This window comes from Cyanistes caeruleus, chromosome 3 (assembly GCF_971803275.1).
Source record: "Cyanistes caeruleus chromosome 3, bCyaCae1.hap1.1, whole genome shotgun sequence".
Classification (NCBI taxonomy): domain Eukaryota; kingdom Metazoa; phylum Chordata; class Aves; order Passeriformes; family Paridae; genus Cyanistes; species Cyanistes caeruleus.
In genome coordinates this window covers 74,642,523-74,663,245 of record NC_141703.1, presented here as the reverse complement: position 1 = coordinate 74,663,245, position 20,723 = coordinate 74,642,523, and the positions used below count along the sequence as shown (strand labels likewise).

The 20,723-nt window shown below is 39.7% G+C and overlaps 1 protein-coding gene across 4 annotated transcripts in view; it reads right to left on the bottom strand.

Moving 5' to 3' along the window:
• Positions 1–20,723, bottom strand: part of PDGFD (platelet derived growth factor D) — a 139,537-nt gene that overhangs the window by 44,961 nt on the left and 73,853 nt on the right. The window contains exons 2-4 of one of the 4 annotated variants that reach the window (XM_086881982.1): positions 12,932–13,136; positions 8,781–8,961; positions 8,060–8,101 (exon numbers count right to left, since the gene is read on the bottom strand). In XM_086881982.1, coding sequence (XP_086738108.1) covers positions 8,060–8,101; positions 8,781–8,961; positions 12,932–13,136 — 428 coding nt within the window. The remainder of the gene's footprint in view (positions 1–8,059; positions 8,102–8,780; positions 8,962–12,931; positions 13,137–20,723) is intronic. The other 3 variants (XM_086881983.1, XM_086881984.1, XM_086881985.1) reach the window with 3 other exon arrangements.

The following is a 20,723-nucleotide window of genomic DNA, read 5'->3' as shown; positions in this document are numbered from 1 at the left end:
TGTCTTCTTAATGGTCAACTCCAAGCAGACAAATTAGCTGTGAGGCCTTTCTATGTTGTCTAACAGCAACTGAATTAAAGCTGTGACTGGTCTGTCTCTTATACAGTGTCAAAACACCAGGTCCAAGCTACTTCTATTTTCTGTTTGTTTGCACAGACATGGGAAGAGAAGTCAGGGAACACGTGGTCTTTACCCTCTCCCAGGTTATGCTCATTATGGCATATAAAATGTACCCCTTCATTTCATGCACTCTGGTTTTTGGTGCTGGATCCATCCAACCTTTCTGCTACACATATTTAATGTTAATTGAAAATACTGCTTTATAGATACCATGGGAAAGCTGTTCAACACACCTGGTAAGTAGAATTCTGGATTTTAACACTGACATGCTCTAAAAGCAGTCTTAAATATCAAATATACTTTTTAAAATGGACTATTTTACCCAGAGTAGTTTTAATAAAAAATACCTTGAATATCTTCCATCCATTTTCTAAGCAAAATTCATTCTAAAGATTTCCAGACTACAAGGAATCATTGTCTTGTTTCCCTAATTAAGACAACTACTTAAGATTTTCCCAAATTTGGGAATGAGTTTAATTTCTTACTTGTCCAATAGAACAATTTTGCCACAACCAGTATCACAAACTCTGGCTCACTGGAAGCCTACCTTGCACATACTCTGTACTTTTGTTTAAAGGAGATTGCTTGACTGTAACTGATGTCTGAAGAACCGCGAAATGATTAGCTTTCATATTGATTCTTCTAATCCAGCATATATCCAGATACATTATAACTAAACCATGACTATGAACCAGGTAACAATACGGACGTGTGTCCTGGTTTCAGCTAGGGTAGAGTTAATTTCTTCTCTAAGAGCTAGTAGCTGTTACAGAGCTGGTTCAGAAAGAGAATGGTGTAGATAACACACAGATTTAGGTTTCTGTTAAGTTATATTTATCCTAAGTCAAGAACTCTGTTTTCTCTCCTAGTCTCACGTCTTTGCCATGCAAAAGAAACTGGGAGGGAGCTGGGACATCTAACCCAAACTGACCGCAGGGATATTCCTCACCACAGAACCTCACTTTGTTTACTGTTTGTTATCATCATTATTACTGTATTTTACTTTGTTTTCTTTTATGAAACTGTTCCTATCTCAACATAAAAGTTTTACTTTGATCCTCCTCCCCATTCCACCAGGGTGGAAGGGTGGAGAGAGGTGGGGCATGAATCCACAACAGCATGAAAGCTAACAGGACAGACGATGTGTGAAACTTCATACATGCCCTCACTTACTCAAACACAGTAGAAAGATCATGGCCAGTTGCTATGATACTGTGGCTCCCTTCATTCAATTAAAATACTGAAATCACTATTCTGCCAGTATTACACACTTCCCAACAACTGCAGCATTCCTGTGGCTCTTATCTGCTATTCTTAAACGCTATGATCTCATTGCTAATATAAATGTGTGCTTCTTGGAATTTGCATTTTCCAATTTGCTTCTGCTGTATTTTGCGAGAAATCATCTTCATGCTGAATGAGGCTTTTGAGTCTGACTATTTTTGTCTAACATGGGTAAGTAACCCCCTTGAACTGCACATGATGATATGTTCCTATTGGTGTCTTTTGTACCTCTAACATGGAAAAGTGGAAATTCCCTCTGGGTCACTAATTTCCTCAGGAATTCTTTAAACAGGTAAGTTCTGACTGCATGAAATAGGAAATGCAGTCCTTCAAAATCTAGAGCTGTCCTAAATGAACAATGCCTCCAAGTCTTGTTAGAATCAATTATTTGAGACAGGATACTGTATTTGAAAGTAACACACTTGTGTTTGTACAGTCCTTTGAAGGTGCAAAATGCTGCATTTCGTCATCCTTGACCACCACGAGTTTGGTGAACTCTCATCCAGTGTATAGCACATGTCTGGGGTTAAGATGCAGGATTTTCAGCAGGAATTGGACATTAACAGGACTACTGCTATGTTAAGACAGATCAATGACAACATCCTGCACAGAAGCCACACTTTAACTGAGCTGTCAACAAATCAAGGACAGAGGAGAGCAAATGGACAGTTCTCCCTCATGCTGTTCAAACAACAAAACTGCCAGGCACACATGCTTGCAGCTGAGAAAACACAGGCATTAAGATCTATTTTCCTTTCTGATTAAAACAATTGTTTTATCAGTTAGAGTCTGACGGCTTCCAGGAGCTTCTGTGTGTTTATATGGTCCCACTGCTTCTAGTTCTGCTATCTTCCTTGCAAGAAGGTCTGTATTTCCCTGGCCATAACTCAATTCTTCATTCATGTTCCCAGTTGACTCTTTTCACTTTTCATATATTCAAACCCAGTTCTCAAGTTCACAGTCAGAGGTTTTGCCAAAAAAGGCTGATCTAGTGAAATGGTCTTTTTGTCTTGCTTTCTACCTGCCCTCCCTGCTCTCTTGGACACAGTCTTTCTTATTTCACTAAGTCCACTTTCTCTTTAAAATCTCCTGTTCATTTTCTTATTTTCCTTCCTAATTATGCCACCATTACTCTTCTAACCTTCCCTTCACCACCCTGTTAGAAATGTTTCCGTAGTGCCAGTCACCCTCTTGAGTCCAAGTGAAACTGCATTCATGTGACTGTAACGGACAACTGTCATGTGAACACCTTCCTAGTAAAGCAGGAAGGCTCCTTTCTTCAGTGTCCTTGCCAAGTTTGATAGGGTTAGTCACAGCCTCTTTGTCCTTCAGTTTTGTAGTTTTTTACATATTTTCAAATATTCAAGAACATCTGCATGTCTGGGGCTTCACCTACCTCTCCCACCACGGCATTTTGGTGTTTCTGCTGCCTCCTCTCACTCTGTGGACTTGACTCTTCTACTGTGCATGTTTGTCTTACCCACAAAAACCTTTATTTCTGAACTTGGACTATATTTAACAGTCCTCCTTTGTCTTTGCTGCTGCCACTGTTTCATTGCCACTCCTGGATGATCCTGTATCACTCCCTCCCTCTAGTACTGCCAAGCTGGTAGGTGATTCCTCTTCTCCCTGAAATCTCTGAATTTTGAACTACTTTAAAAATGAAGACACAAAACAGGGAGACTCCTAATGAAGTTTAAAATTTAGAGAGTCACATAGCAGAAGGATTGGGACCAATCTTAGTGTCTGAGACAAGAGTAAACATGGAAGGGCCTTCAGAAGATGTGCCAAGAGAAGGACTACCTTAGACCACAGTCTAGGGAACACTGGGGGACAATGCAGTCTGACTGTGAAGCACTGGGTTGTGTCAGGTTTGGCTGCTCCAGCTGCAGCCCCCAGGCTCCCTCATATACTCCTTCATACATATGAGCATACTCAAATGCTGCATTCGGCTGGTGCATCTCAGACTTGAAAACCAGCAAGTTTTCCCACCCTGGAGGAAAAGAGATTGGGTGGACAAGACTTGGGAGTTAGTCAGTAAAGGTTTAGGGTTTTGGAAGGTGTGACAGGATGCTGAAGGCAGAAAAAGCTCTTGGTTTGATGCAAATGTCAGAATGAATCTTTTAATTAGAAAGACTTTGGCTGTCCCTGGAGCAGCCAATTCTGCCTGTGAAACTGACCATACAGACATGCCTTCTGAATCCAAGAACACCTTTTCCTCATTGCCAAGCTATCTGACTCCCACTTTTGCTTTTTTTTTAATCCTTCATTGTTTTCTGTTTTGCTCTGAGTGCTGGGAGAACCAGAATGTGCCTGCCTACCACACTGTTTTTGTTTTCTACCATGTCACCTTCCTTTCTTCATCAAACTTTGCTGAAGGACAGGTTAGGTCCTGTGAATTAAGCAGCAGGTTGAAGATTGCTGGATTCTCAGGAAGACTTATTAAATGGAAAGCATTCCTCCTCCCTATATAAAATTACTCTGAGATACTCCATGACTCAAGATGTACTGAGAAATAGTATCTCTTTTTAACATGCTGTCATCTTCTGTTGCTGTTTAAAAAAATTAAACATCTTCCAAAGTAAAAAAAATAAAATTGTGCATAGATAATCTCTTAAATTCCCTGCTTATGTGAAGTTGAAGAAGCAATGTTAAAGATTTTGAGCAAGTCTTATCTAATTAGAACCTAGGACTTAATTACTTCTCTCCTGAAAGATGAGCCTCTGGTGGATTAATTTTATGAGGATAGTATGCCTTGAGCAAAACACAGAAAATAGTTTTCTGTCAGAACTTAAGAAAATAGAAGTTTTATCATATGGATTACTACATGTTTTGCACATGGGTTGCATTTATAAAGTCTTTGCTGTCTAGCACAGACAGGCAATCAAAACTGAAATCAGAGAAAATAGCAGAAGAACTGATAAAAGGTCCACGATTAAGTTGTTCTTTTTTCATAGTGAAATCTATTTCATGTTCAACCACTTTATTAACCAAGACATGCCACTCCACCCCATTCCTTTCCTTTTGTACTCCCAGCAATTTACTTGAATTCCTTCTGTGGATTATCTAATAACAGGGAAGGTATAGATGCACCATTATCACTCCTGTTGTCACATGAGATACATTACATCACATGAAATAGAGTTTCAGGCAGAATATTTTTCCCTGGATATAGAAATGAATTATCTGTCATTCTGTGAAAGAAGTGACATGCTAAACCAGATGTACAGCAGCAGACTCATGCAGCTTCCAGACTGGCTTCATCTTAGACTTAATCATTCCTTACGATCTTCATCTGTATTCCCTGAATATAGAGCCTGTACTCAAACTAAGTTCCTCCCTCCTCCATTCCTATAATTTCTTTATGGCTCCCTTATCCAAAAATCTTCATTTTTAAACAAGCCAAAATTACTTAGGATTTAACATGTTGTGACACATATTGTGATGCATAAGCTTATCTTGGGACAAGTGCTTTTCTGTTCTCCTGTTTAATACATGTCCACATGTATATGTGTATGTATATAAAAAGACATATATGTAACCTTACATCTTTATATATATATGTGCATGTTTATACAAGTACATATAGATATGCTCCTAGTTTTTTGGTAGCCCTTGTTTCCAATAATGATTTTAGTCAAAGTTCCAAAGTATGGATTTCATTTAGGGTTAAGCAAACAATTAGTATGGCAATAGGAATTTATTGTTATAAATGTATAACAAATATGTGCCTTTTACAATAAACTTAAAATAATGTTTGTAATTAGCAATTGGAATTCAACATTTTCTAGCAGTCTCATTAAAATGAAATTAGATGCAGAGTTGGGAATTTTAATTCCAAACATTCACCTTAATTGTTGAAACAAGTTCCTGAATGAGTTCCTAGACTAGTTCAGCAAATGTCCATGCAAATGAGGTAGTAAAACATGGAATCCAATCTTGTTAACATTCCTTTCCAGAATTATGACATTGAAAGAACTTCAGAAGGAAAAAGGGGATTACAGAAATTTATATTCCTCTGCTTCATGGATTTCTACTTTGTTTGTTGTGAATGATTATGTCCTTAGAGTAAAAAATAATGTAACAAAAAAACCCAAAACAAAACCACAAATAAAAACACAAAAAACCACAAACAAAAACCCCCACCACGCTAGAATACTTTAGTGCCTTCTATAATACAATTTAATACAATACAATATTTCTAAGGCAACTTATTCAAGAAAAGCATTAAAAAATATTGAGAAATAATGGCTTTACGTGATAATAGTAGGGAGGAATTTCAAACAAATTTGCAATCAAATGAGGCTCATGCCTAGGCTCATGCTGTCTAGGTCTTGCTCCAGACCATTTTTGCTCTAGATCTGTGAAGCTTAAAGAACAAGGCAACTTTTAAAGAGGTTCAAGGGAAACAATTCTCTTTGTGGATACCCAGACAACTGGAAGCTTTGAATGTGAAGTGTTGAGTGAAGAGACCAGCCTCCAGCTGTGCACACCTACCTCCTCCTGCAACCAGCACAGAGGAGGAGGGACTTTTTCCAGAGAGGTCAGGACACTTTTGACTCTTAGGCAATTTGAAGTTGATAGTGGGAAATGGGACACATGCAATTCACTAACAAACTCCTGGAGCCAGATCCACCCTGGAGCTCCCACCCCAGGGACTGCCATAACTTTGTGAGGGAAGAGCAGATCTGGGACAGGCATGCTGGACCTATCCCATGCCTTCAAGACCATCATCATGCTCCTCCTCCAGCCTTCCAAGTCCCTCAGACCCACAGAGGGGAGAGCAAAGGCAGAGGTGCCAGGATACAGGGGATGAGGGAAGAGAAGGAGGAAGAAGGTGGATACAGGCTTGACAAGCAAAAGTTGTTAAATGCTGTAATTAGATGGTCAGACTTAGTTTCATAGATTTTCCTCCCCTGTCCCTTTTCTTATCTTGGGACAGTTAATATTGACACGTATCCGTATAGTTTTCAACCTTATACTGTTAAAGACCACCCTTTTATCTTTTTGGTCTAATTTTCCAGAGTCAGTCTGAGTTCTAATCTAATCAAGGACTTTAATCCTACATGGGATGTTTACTTTCTATACCTTATTTCACAAGGGCAAATATGATACACATGATACAAAGCTAATTTATGACTTCTCTAAAGAAATAATCGCCTTTTGTTTCTCTAAATGGTACTGAAATGTGAAGTTAATAGAAAAGCAAAAGTATACAAAGATAGTAAAGGATGTTTCTGCTAAGCTGTGTAGTGCCTTATCTGTGCCTCATGCAGAGTGCTGATCTAAGTAAAAGCTTGATCTGCATCAAGTGTAGTGAATTTCACTGACTTCCTTGAAGATTTATTAATGAAACACCAAAGAATCAGGCTGCAAGGCTGCTTGGCTGTGTGAGTAACTGCGAGAAATTCACCCAGTCATTCTGGCATGATGTACATGGATGGAGCTGATCAATAAATTCCAAATAATTTGCTTTATTTTCTCTGGAAAATTATCAGAGTCTGGCATACAAATAAACAACTACCACACAGATCCAAACTCCAAACATAAGAAAAAGCAAGGGAATTGAGAGATTTGCACATATTTTGTGCACCACGTTCCAAGAAAGGCCCCAGAAGTAGCCTTTTGTTGGAGAAGGTTATGAAGGGAAGGCAAAAAGGCAATGTAAAGGTCCTTAATTTCATCTCATACAAAATACCATATGTTTTTGCATGCTTCATTAATGTTCCCTGGTTTACTGACTAGAAACACACAGCGAGTCCAACCTTCAGGGGTCAGCAGTGCTCAGCATATCTATGAACTGCGCTCTAGGCAACTCTGGGGACTGTGGTATAAGGGCTGACTCTGCTCAGTATTAATCCTGCACTTTTAGGTTGGATGGTTTGGAATCTGAAGATGAGCGAAGCACAAATCACCCCCCATTCTCACAAATCCCACCTATCACCTGTACAGGGCTCTTCTCTGAAATAAAGTAGTATTTAATTCAGAGGGTGAACTTAAAGATTATTCTTGTAAATAGTTTTGCCAGATTGCAAATTTTCTGTTTACTCACAGTTTTGAAACAAGATAAATACAGTAGTCTTTGCTGAGCTTCCTAGTGCAGAGAGTCCTGTGTCTTATGAGCGATAACATTCATTTTTTGGAAAGCCTAATACTATCAGAGTATCTGTATATTATCTAGAATAAAACCTGCTAAATGCAGCCGAGTTTCTGGGCTGAAATACAAACAGAATAAAGAACGGCTGCTGCTTCAATCTCATTTTTATGCCCAGTGGTCTTTCGTAGACTGTTCTGCCTGAATTTGAATTTTAGTAGATTATCTTCAAATTAGAGGTCAGGATGTACTTATAATTTAATGCCTTACTCCCCTAGAAGCCTAACAATTTAAATTCAAGGGAACAAAATCTTTATAGCTTTCCTCTGCCTTGACAATGAGCTGTTTATGGACTCTTTTTAGCATACACAGGCATACATGCATGCAAAGCCAAGAGGTGGAAGTGAAATGACTCAAACAATTAATCTTTCCTATTACAACATTATTGCTATTCCAGGCTTTCTTATTCTTGTTAAATGACAGTGGATTGAACAAAAAGGGAATAAGAAGTGTGATGGATAGGAAAATATAATGATGACAGTATAATAAATTATTGCTTACCATTTCCTGAGTGTTTGCAAAATCTGCCTCTTTCGAGCTACACTGCACCAAAAGCATTATAATATTAATCAGAGCAATACAAAGGAATACATATCTGTATCAAAATCTAGTTAAGAGTACTGAGCATTCTTGCTCCCTAAAAACAAAACCGAAATAAAAACAAAAAAAAGAGGAGGTTTTCATCTCATTGAAACAGTACATGATACACTACTAATGCTTGTGCATATACAGAGGTATGTTGGTATCTGATTAAAAATGAGCCTTAGCACACAGTCTGAGCCTTAGCACACTGTCTTGCATGCAGACTTTTATTGCAAACAGAATAAACTACTCTTTATCTGAGAATCACAGCCATAACCCCTCAAGGTATTTTTATTTGATCTTGATTGAGCATGAAAAAGGGGTTCACAGAGCAGCCATTTCTTTGCTATTTCTGCAGCATCTCTCAAGGCAGGGGCAGTGCAGCTTTAGTGTAGAAAGTGCTAGTTCTTCTGGAACATGTTATTAGTGTAAATCTTGATCTGAACTTGACTTTATTTTATATTTAATGACACGATGTCACAAATACTTTGATCTGCATTAATGCAGTTGCTGGAATCAAATTACTTTCAGTCATGTAGTGTTTTGATCCCATCCTTAGCTACACCATCCAGCCTTCAAGAACTGATGCTCTTTTACACTGCAAGCTGTCTCTTACCCCTATTAGCCCTAGGAGACTTACCACAAGAGAGTAACATATCTTGAATCCAGGTTTAGCCACAAAGTAGTCATCAGATTTGAAGGTTATCTTTATGTGATTTGTTCTTGATGTTATTCTTGGAGGTACTTCCTTGTGTCCACACCACCGTCCTCGAATAACTGTGCTGGTCTCTGATACATCTTCCACTTCCACAAAGTCATACCTAAAAAAGAGTATGAAGAATCAGTTTTTGCTGACTCTGGTTAGAGATGATGCTTGCAAACTGACAAGAGCACAGCTGGAGACAGAAAGACAACTGTCCCCTGTTCTCCACTCCAAAACATCAGACTAAATATTACAAATGGTGGACAAATTTATGTGCCACAAAACACACTAAGCTGCAAGCTACTGCAGTGCTCAAATGACTGATTTCTGTGCTCCTGGAACATGACAGTATTTGCTACCACGTTAAAATAGCAATAAGAGGCACTTGCATGTGCTCAGTATACAGTAAGCATACGCACTGCATTTCATGTTGTGGGTAAATAATTTAGAGACCTGATAAAATATTATTTAAGGCAGGCTGCCCAACCTGAGCAGCTGCAAGCACTTGTGCACTTTCTGGTGGTCACCCAACTCCCTGCAGCAGCAGCAGCAGCAGCCACAGGCGCCCGCCTGCTGTGTCAGTCAGAGGGCCAGAGAGGGGCGGCCACTGTGCCAGGACCAAAGGGAGATGCTGGAGGGACACAGGGCAGTGCATGCAACTGAAAGCTGCTTTTTAGGAACTTCTTTGTAGGTGGCACATTGCTCCTGTAGCTGGTTTGGAAAGATTTATGTCTAGCTTTCAAGCAGGAAAGCATGTTGCCGCTCTGCATGCTGCAGTGGGAAGTTCATGTGCATGCTGTCGCCAGGGAAAATGCAACAGCACATCTTGTTCTGTGAAAAGTCACATCTTGGCCAGGCACCTGTGCCACAACAGTGGTCCCTGAGCCCAAAGAGGGCTCTGCTAGGAGCAGAAGGCACTAAACCCCAGGGATGAAGGGACACAGAGCCAGCACTCACTGCTCCAGTCTATGCATTCTCCTGGGTATAAATGACCATATAAATCAATAAAAAAATGAGTCCAATTATTGAGCTGGAGAATAAAGGGGACAGAGAATAAAGTTCTGCTATTACTAAATCTATGACAAAAGGTCTCTCAGTATCTTTGGAGCCAGAATTAGGCCCCACACATTGCTGCCAGAGAAAGAGAGGTGATGACAAGAGGGGCAGCTTAAGTGCCATCCTCACAGTACAGTTAAGCCTTAAAACTCTGGAGGTCTTTACCAGGAATGTTTTCTATTATCAAAGCATCTGCTCCCTCCAAAGAGGGTGTTCAGAACTGTGAAGTGATTCTTGCTAGCAATGCAGTGCTCCCCACCCCTGGGTCTGTGAGCCAAACACCCTCCTCGTTGCCCAGTTGTGGGAGCTGAATAGCTCTGTAAATAACAGACCTGCTTTTCTTTTTCTGCTGAGAGCCCATGAGTAAAAACCCACAAGTACTATGTGGTTTGAGAATATCAGCTCTGCTGCTTTTATATTCACCAAGCCCCAATCACACAGAACAGAAAATAACAGATCCACCATGACCACTTAAATCTGCCCTAACTCTGCTAAAATATTCTTTTTTTGTTACACACTGAAATCTGTCCCAGGCAGAGGTAAACTTGTTTCAATCTCTCTGCACCATCCACAGCTCCCACTCGCTGGTGGTGATGGATGTGGTACCCAGCAGAGCTCCCAAGCATCCAGGCAGCACAGTATTGCAACACAAGGGGTTGTGGTGTTCAGCAGGAGATAACTTTGTAAGCTTTGGTAAAAGCTGTCCTGACTGGCCTCCCCACTTTTGAAAGCCAGAAGCCAGACTAAGTAGCAAAACCAGGGAAAATCCATGGTCTTTCAAGGATTATATCTGCTTTCAACAGCAGAAGCTTTGCTGCAACAATCATGGAAGTAGGTGTATTCTCAGTTGCTTCTGTGCATCCAAGGAGCCTCAAAGGCTGGGTAATTTAATTGCTTTTCAGAATCATCTCTTATCAAGTGCCTGTGGAAATACTAACTGCACTTCTTGAACATTCTGTAAGACCTTGAATATTTCCTCTCCTTCTTCAGAAGCTCTGAAGAAACATAGCTCTGCTAAAATATACCTCTTCATTCCTCAGCCTGAATGAATTTCAATCAGTTCAGCCTTAACAGCATGCAAAGTACAATAATTAGCATTAATAAAAAAACTGAGAGAAAATACTAGAAAGTTTTTGGAGAAAAAAGCTTAAGGTCAAAAGCAAATACATAAGCAAGGTAAAGTGCAGAGGTCCTGAATTACTTATCCAGTATGCCCAGCTTTCAAACATATGCTCAGCTCTCGGCATTCATTTCAATTAAAACAGTCCTGGCTGTGTCTCTAAAGCAGCACTGCAGGGATTGCCAGGGACTGAAGCTGCAGAAAGGATCTAGTTTTGAAAAATATATTGACCATTGCAAAAAATCCGACTGCACACAGTACCTAACAGTCTTAAAGCCATCACAAGCTGTCTGACCAAAAAATTCCTCACTCTGGAAGTAATACTACCCAAATAAAGGTCTTCCAGAAACTCAAGGGAAAGCTTCACTGAAGAAAAGGATATGATATTTCTCCAGCTTCTGTATAAAGTATGGATGATGGAAGGTCTTTGCTTTTCTCTGCATTCTAAATTAGCTGCTCTGGAAAAAGCAAGCAGACTGTCTTCCAAGATGCTCTCCAAGCACATAATGCCAGTAACAGCTTGACTTTCCCCCACTGTGCTACCACCTTTAATGGCTTTTGTCAGAGAATACTTCATCTTTTTTTTTCCACAGTAAATTAGCCCTCTGTTTCAAAGTTGCAATGCTTTAAGGTCAGCCACAGTTTATCCACTATGTAAATATTAACAGGCTGCTTCTGTGTGCATTAGGCTCTGAATCTGGGAAAGCATTTGGGGTACTGGGAGGTTACTGTTGTTACTGACTCTGCTGCTGATCTTGGACCAACATCACCAGAGCAGACCTGCCAAGGGAGCAGGGAAGGAGAGCCAGTTTTAGGCTGCATTCTTTTATTACTACATGGAAAACAAACCTGCAGGAACCCTCTGTCAGTAATGCAGAAAACTTAACAAAGAAAAATGAGAAAAAAAAAAAATCCACCCTGTAAAATGCCTGCAGAGATGCCAAGCCCTACTAACACAAATTAATTGACAAAGATAAGATAAGAAGAGGATGGGTGTGCAGAAATACTAACAACCAAGTTCTCTGTATAGATAAGGTGTAAGTAACAACATTATCAGGTAGACTTAGAGGCTGAGACTTGAGCATTTTAATGAAGTAGCATCACAGCAATCTGCCTTTTGGAGGGCATGGGAATCCTGAGCCTGTTTTCTCCCACAGAAAAGAGAGCTGAATAAAAGAAATATAAACACATGGATTTATACTGTTTTAGTGAATGTTGGCAAGATTCACCTCTGTACTCTACTAACACAAAACAGTTTATGCACCTAGCTTAATCAGCCAGATCATCTGAGCTTAAGGTCACTTTTCCTTAAAAGGGGAACCAAAGCAACTAGGATGTAGTAGGGTAGGCTTTAACAGATTTATAGATACATCAGCATGCATCAGCACACTGATGTTTGTGAACCTATATTTAAAACTTTTAAAAGGAATTGTACCAGTGAAGAGTAAAAATAAAGATAAGCAAGTAATTTGAACATAACTATATTTTTCAATATGTTTTTATCTGTCCCTCACACCCCAATATAAGCACTTACCTACTCACTCAAACCTCCTACAGCCCTCCACCTATTGAAAAAGATGTTTCTTGCCTGACTGAAATGTGACAGAGGTGATAGAGGACAAAATCCTATTAAAGTAGCAGCCATGTTGTTAGATAGCTGGATTTGAGCATTCAAGTACCTTGTGCTTCAAATGTTATAGGAGGACTAAACCTGACAAAACTGCTTCAGGTCCAGGACAGCTCAGTTTATTTATGAACTCAAAGATCAATTTCAGCCCCTGAAAGGTCTGTCCTCCTTGCAAGGACACCCTAGACCCAGCCAGAGGTGCTGTGGTTTTGCTCTGCAGTCTCATGCCAGTGAGCTCAAAGGCGCTCTTAAAGAACCCTTTGCAAACTTTCACTTTCCACTCACCTGCAGATCTCATTTTCGGGTTCCTCCAGCCCAAACTGATTATCAAAAGCCAGCTGGATCCTGGTGCTCTCTGGGGAGTGGAGCCGCCACGTCAGCAGGAGGTTCCTGGGGTAGCTGCTGGGGAAGCGAGGACTGTGGATGCAGCCGTTCCCTGCCACGCTGATGGTCTCTTCTTTTCGGTACAAGTCTGTGAGGTGATTGCTCTCTGTTAGTAGTCACAACTTGTAGAAATTAGTATGTTGTTCCAGTTACAGGAAGGCAAAAAACACAACAGTTTATAACACAGCACAATTATTTGCATTTCAAGTCTATAAAAAGTTGGGTCTAGGAGCAGTTATTATTAAATAGGAGTACAGTGTATTTTCTCTTAATTCAATCCCCTATTAAACAGTAAGAACAACAGAACTCAAGTATATGGACTCTTTATTTTACACGAAATGTATCATTATTTTTACATTTATATTGATTATATGATTTCATTCTCACCACTTTTGTTTTAAAACAGAATTAAACTTTAATAAAAGCTACAAGCTTGAGAACAATGAAGTAAGACAGACTGAAATAAAAAAGGTAAACAGTGCTGCTTCCCAAATTTTGTGCTCTGGGGAGCAATGCCCTCTAAACAAAAGCGGCAATGAAGGGCTTCAGGAAAATAAGTATGGGTGAATTGAAATATCTTTATTGTGCTTAAGTATTTCCTCCCAGAAACATGTGTAAGGTCATGTTTTGATTTTATTGATATGGTGTGAACCATTTTCTGCCTATGGTCCATTCACTCAAACAGCTACTCCCTGCTTATACCAATATAAGTGAGGCCAGGTCCTGTCCCATCAACCATCTTACTCAGTAACTTCAAGACAAATAGCCAAGTCTTTACTTAATTAAAATTCCACAACTTTTGCCTGAGTAAATATTCAATTGTTTCTAAAGTTTACTTATACTGAGGTAAAGCCCCAGCTACTTTAAATCCATGGCTCCAAGGATTACAGAAATTGTGGCAAAGACCCAGCTCTCCTCTCAGTTGCACCATGCATTTGCACTGCCCAGCCGTCTCTGATACTAGAATTTGGGTTGGTTTGTATCAAAATGCTGCAAACAACCATTCTGCCATGCATCCACAACTTTAGTATGGGGAAAGTCTGAGGATCAGAAAGCTCCAAGGCAATGTGCAGATCACAGCAGGTTTCAGTTCCCAGTCAAGACATGCACTTCTGAGCCTCCACCTGTGGCACAGCTACCTGTGTTCCTTCCCCACGGCATGTGTGGGGATCTACATGAATCCGGACACCTCTTTTCATGTAAAAAAGGGTATGACACCCAAACTCTGGTGTCTTTATCTCAAACTGGACATCACCCCACTCTGCTGAATGCCACATCAACCTCCAGTTCCACTGCAAGCAACAGGAATAGAAAACTGGTGCCTTCTCACGAATCTGGCTACTAAAGAAGCACAAATGGGGGAAAAACATCTCCACCAAGCCACTCTGTGAATGCTGGAAATACAAAACCAAAGCAACCAGCCACAGCCACCTGTCACACACGCTACTCTAAGTCTCCACTCTTAAAAAGCTAAATCTAACATATGACTGAAGTTTTCTAAGCTCTTTATATGAAATAAATATACTTGTTTTATAAATGCTCATTGAAAACAGGAATCCATACAAATGGTACAAACTTCATGATTAGTCTATTTTTCAGGTTTCAATATTTTCATCTATTTTTAAGGTTGCTTTCACTGGTTCCTGGCAGTAAATACCTCTCTGCACACAGCTGTAAGCAAAGCATGGTTGTCTAACAACAGTTCATTGTACTCTTCTGACAGCACAGTAATTCTAGCTTCCGAACAACCTGGTACTCAAAACACAAAAGTCTGTGTTTCTTATAAAACTATCTCCACAGATCTAATTGTGACATCTTTCTAAGATGCTTTCATACTCTGAGCCACCCTTTCTAAGCAAACACAGGCCTACCTCACAAAGTGCAGAACTAGCCAGTTTTGTTTTCTTCTGCTTTGACCAACCACTTTGCATGGGAAAAGTGCCAATTTGGTGAAAATAAAGACCACCCACCTATTAGTTTTGTTGCGATTTTCATCAGGGACATCTATGCTGAAGTCTGTTTTGTATTTGCTTTTATTCTTATAAAAGGGGAAAAAATACATCTGTGGGTTTTTTTTCCCTGTGATCTGGAATGAAACAAAATGTCCAGCCAACACTACTGAGTTCTTACTGAAATTCTGAGGACCTTTGGCCTCTGAAAACAGCCAGAACACCAAGAGGACAAGATATTTCATAGGACTTTATCCAAAACATCCAGGAAAAGGGATAAAAATAAAACAGATTTGATGATAAAAAAATTTAGTGTAAAACAACCATTCCCTAAGTCAGAGCAAAAGTTACTGCAGTAAAACATGGCAAAACTCATCCTGTGCCTTAGAGTCCTTTAGTCTTCTTTCTTGGAGAGCAAACTATTGCCATTACCCCTCTGTCACTATGCATTTCACTGTGTGGCTCTATCTGGTTCATGATTCTGAGGGGAAGGTTCCCTTTTCCCAGGCACTCCTAGCACAGGCTTTACCCTCCTGTTGTCCGCTGCTGAAATTAAAGTTCTGGGGACAGTATCCCTGAAATGTGCTCATAACTATGCCCCCAAACAAAACAACTGTGCACACAACACACCAACTGAGAATGAACACTACCTGCTCTCTTGTACATCAAGAAGAGGGTCTGTCACAGATTTTAATTTAAGTTAAACTCAGAATCCCACAGACTACAGTGTCACACCTGACCAAGACTAGAAGTGTCACGGCTGGCACAGCTCTGCAGTATCCAAGTTGCACATGGTACATGGAGCAATAGAGCCGCACATGTTATGAAGCTAAAAAAGCAAAGCACAGTGACCTGTTATTTCCATCATAGTAAATGCAGCATGGTAAAGGCTGGACAGAAGCATGGGGAGAAAATTCTCACTATAGTAAAGTAAGGGGTATTCAAATATTCCACTCTGAGGAAAAGCCCTTTCCACAAAAGAAGAAAGTATGTTTGATGAGAATGATCATAAATACTGTTTCTATAGCCCACATGGGATGAAATCTAATGCAATTCAAAGCCTTCACCTGATGCTGGAAAAGACTCTTCAGGAGCTCTGAAACAGCCTGATTCCCTCTCACCCTCCTGACCATGCACTAAATTACAACCTGAAGTGGTGTAGCCTGCACTGTAATCAAACACACTAGAATTTTCTAAAGGGATTTTCATTGGGATTTCACAGTGTTAACAGGCTTAGATAGAACAGAGTCAACCCAGACTCACTCCCAGGAGGTTGGCTTCTCGTGAATCATCAAGCATCTGGGAAACAGCTTCAGGAGGTGTGAGCAACTCTTGTACTTTTGTAGCAACAAAGCTATGAGATTAAAATAAGACCTTTCCAAGCAGACAATTGTCCTCATGAGATGCACTGGGGGAACTCACAGAAGTCACACATTCACCAAGGGGAAAGTCAGGATAAAAAACACTTAGTAAAAGATAGAGGGAAAGGAAAATACTCTGTCTTTCAAGGCACTGAACTGTCCCATGTTGCAACACAACACAATGCAGCACTACACAGTGTCCTGGATGTCACATTCTAACCGTGTTCCATAATGCTTTATGGGAGTAAATAAAACACGACAGTGCATAACACACTGCCTGTCACATTTACTAAAAAGCATATAAAATCATTTCACAATGAATAAAAGTAGGTGCTAAGTCATAAGGCAAAAAGGCCATTTAGGCCATACACAGAAGGAGGATGTTCTAGATGGCAGGAGCCACAAACACATCCTTGCACTGGGGGAGAAAAACTATCTCATAACGAAGATGAGTGGGAAGGAAATCTGGAAGACATCCTCTTTGGTGAGGCAATTCCTTGTAGAGAGTCTGAGCTGATTGCAAAGCAGCTTGCTCTATATTTTATTTATCTGAACTAATCTCTCTTTTTTTTCCCTTTTAATTCCCTCACAACCACAAATTTTAAACATAATGGCGTACATGATAGTCCAGCTGTCCAAATTAGAAGAGCTCCCATTTAAATGCTCAAGGCAGCTGCATTTTCCAAAGTACTTGCCTTCCTCCCCCTGCAAGGAGCGCTGCTGGGTGTCAGAGTGGGAACCAGGAGGTACAGTTCGATATTCAAGAAAATGTGCTTGACTCAAGGCAGACCCCACCATGGGTGCCCAGCACAACCAATGTTTCCCTTTCCCAGCTAGGCCATGCTGCAGGAACACCAAGAATCAGAAAGACAAATTTCTTCCTGTGTTTTCTTTGGATGCCTGCACTTCCTTGTGAGCTTTAGCAATGTGTCAACACTTTCCTCTTAAAGCTACTCCTCCTAGCCATGACATGTCTATTACTACAGACAGATACAGCTTGTATCATCGTTGCTCAACAGAAAATTAATCCCTTCACTAAAACAATAGCAATAATAATTTAAAAAAAACTCAACCAACCTGAAAGGCAATTTCTAACTGCTAATCTGGCATCTGTTCTACGATATATCCAGCAAGGAAAGTCTGTAAGTATCAATTCCTTTATAAAGAAGAAGAACAAAGAAAATGACCTTGTCTAAGGACCTAATGAACAATACGGAATACTTAATTCCACCTTTCTAAGGTTTCTGGAATTTCAGCTTCACTCCCTAAGGTGCTGTCTTATGTGTATGTTTGCTTCTGTCTTTCTTCCCCCTTGGGGAAGTTGGTCAACCAACTCTGATACAGTGGTAAAGGCTGAAAAAATACCATAGTCTGAACGTATTATGACAAGAAATATACCTTCTCAAATGCCATGGAGTGTAACCTGATGAGTTCATCCTCTGGTACAGCTGAGGAAAGAGTTTCTGAGAACCATGGTGAAGTTCATTTTATTACTTGTGAAGGTATTTTTCATTTCATGAAAGGACCTTGGGATTTTGCACATGGGAGTTTTCCAGATATAACTCTCCTCCCCCTTTGCTGTTGTCTTAAAAAAAAAAATAATACAGCAATCAGTGGTTTGCCACCAGTTTTTAAACAAATGAGATAACCTTCAGGGAGAATAATAGCTCTTCAGTTCCTCCAGTTGAAAATTAGCCTGATCTAAATGGCTGAATCCACAGAAAAGCAAAGAACAGTAAAACACGTTTGAATCCAGACCACAAATCAGTTCATCTTGGGGAGAGGCATGCCAATTGAGTTGTATTTATGGCAGCCTGTTCAGGCAGTCACTTGCCTTGTTTTTTTCCCCACCCTCCTGCAATAAGCAGAAATTTATCCATAATGTTCTGTGTAAATCAGATGAAAAGATGACAGAGTTCATTGCCAAAATAGTGTATTCTATACCTGGAATGGGAAGATGTAAAACTGTAAGGTCATTTTACTTGTTAAAAATGGAGACTTTTTGGATTTGCTTTTTTATTTGTTGTGAGTTTGTTTGTTTAAGTGGATATAAACAATAAAATAAATCCTAGACAGTGAACACAACATCACACTTCTGCTCTCTAATGCAGAATATAGTACTATATGGTAGTACCAGTCCTAGACATCTCTGTCCTTTTAATGACAGAGGTCTAATTCACCTCAGTCAGCTCTGCTCCCATCATGATTCACCAGCAGCTCTCCAAGAAGGAAAATCAAAGGAGGGAAAGGATTGGGATGATCAGTGATAAAATAAGCATAGCACAATCCCAGCCAGACTAGAAGTTGCAAATTGCTTCTTATAGAGGCACTAAACTGAGAAACAGCCAACCTTGTGTAAGGATGTATATGTAAGAGTATATTAAGGCAATGGATCCATCCAAAACATCACTTCAAGTTGCTTTCAGCTTTATACAACTTTAATAACCCCATTTATTTCAAGGACATGACAAATTTATAGTTAAGCTCATACTTAAGGAGTTTGCTGGATCAAGACCCAAAAAAAAGAGAACAGCACTTTAACACCACCTAACCTGTTACTTACTATCCAGCAAATGAGCAATTAAAAAGTGAATCTAAATCCCACAGGAGCTGATGTAAGACTATCAATTTGGTTGGTTTGCCACTGAACCTCAAAGAAGAAGCTCCAGGTACCTGCTCCTTCTCTTATCAACAGGCCTCTTCTTTTTATCAGGAGCATGAAAAATACTCCTAGCAACATCACAGTTCAAATCTAAAGCACGACCTGTTCTGTCACGGAGGCAAGATCAAAAGATGCTCTGTGTATGTTCAGCTAAATACAGACCTCGCATGCAACCAGCTCACTCCAAGACCCTGAGCTGTGTGCAGAACTTTGCTAGAAGAATATATCCATAGAGGGTTTACAAAAGAAACTAAAAGTTGAGCTTTAGTTGAAAGATACAAAAGCAGTCAGTGCACAACACCAGCAGAGAAGGTATCAAAGAATGAAAACACTCCAGACATCTGAAATTGAATTCAGAGCAATCATCCATTTGGTAACAGAAGGGTCAGTAGTCTGCCTGTGTTTCTATGCAGAGCAACCCCACAAGTCTTGGTCGTACACAGTCAATCTGTGGTTGAGCATGACCTCAGCAAAGACCACTTAGGAGAATATTAAATGGGAAATTAATAAGGAAGTCCAGGCACACAATTCAAAGAGACAGCCTGTCTCTGCACCTCTCACTATAATAAGCATAATTTTATTTGCATTTAATAATATTATTTTCCCTGTGAAATGGTCACCATCATAATTGCATTTTTTTGCATATAGAACTAAAAAACCAGTCCTGAAATGAAGAACAGGCAGGACTACATTTGAAAGCTCTCCTTTTGCCTGCTTCAGTGGGGGCCTTGTTCAGATTTCCTTTTTCAGATGAATACTGAGAAAACAATTCCTTAATTATGTTTACAAAGATACCAAACTCAGAGGCATTTGCTTTCAGCACTTACTTGTATTATTTGCTTTTATCTGACTTCTTGATAAGAGATGTTCTTCTACACAAAAGAACATCCTGAATGTCTTACGGTAAAGCAAAAGTGTCTTCAGAAAAGTAACATATTTTAGGCCAACTTATAAAACACTTTGTTAACTACTAGATCTCTCATGATCAGTGGTACTGTTGCAATGCATCTCTGTTGGACTCTTAAACCAACAGCAAACTGAATGCTGCATATTTATGTATTCTTTTTCTTGGGATTTCATAATTAAGTATGAAAAAGAGAAAATGTGTACATCAAAAATGTGCAGCTCTATTGATGTGCAGTAGGATTAATGCATATATCCCCACGATCATGAGCATAAAAACACATAAAACCTTGAGAAAGGGAGAGAAAAAAAAAAATACAGAGGGAAATGGTTCTCCTGGTGCTGCAAAGAGCATAAGGGAAACATGATAACTGAAGCAGATGTTTGCAATGAGAGCCAACATCTTTATGTGAAGGCTGGTACATAAAACTTGTGTAGTGCATTGGACAAGATGGTGCCAATTAGAGACACAATTGCTAGTAAGCACAAATATCCACACTGGACATTGGCTCATAATGTTTTGCAAAGAAATGGCACATTTTGAACTTAGACATCCTGAATTTTCCTGTTTAGGCAGTGGCTTCAAGAAAGTAGACCTTTATGGGAAGTTTCCTTCAAATTCTCCTGCTGAGATGAAAATATATTCCTTTTTCTGTTTTCCCCTCATTATTTTTCAGGTTTTTACAACCAAACAAGGATTTTTTGCCTCGTAAGTCTGGCATAGCTCAAGCCTTCGAAGAGAATTTGTTTGAAAATATTGTTTCAGGAACTGTTTCACTCAAGCACTTTTAAGCATGAACAAGACATGGAATTTTCTT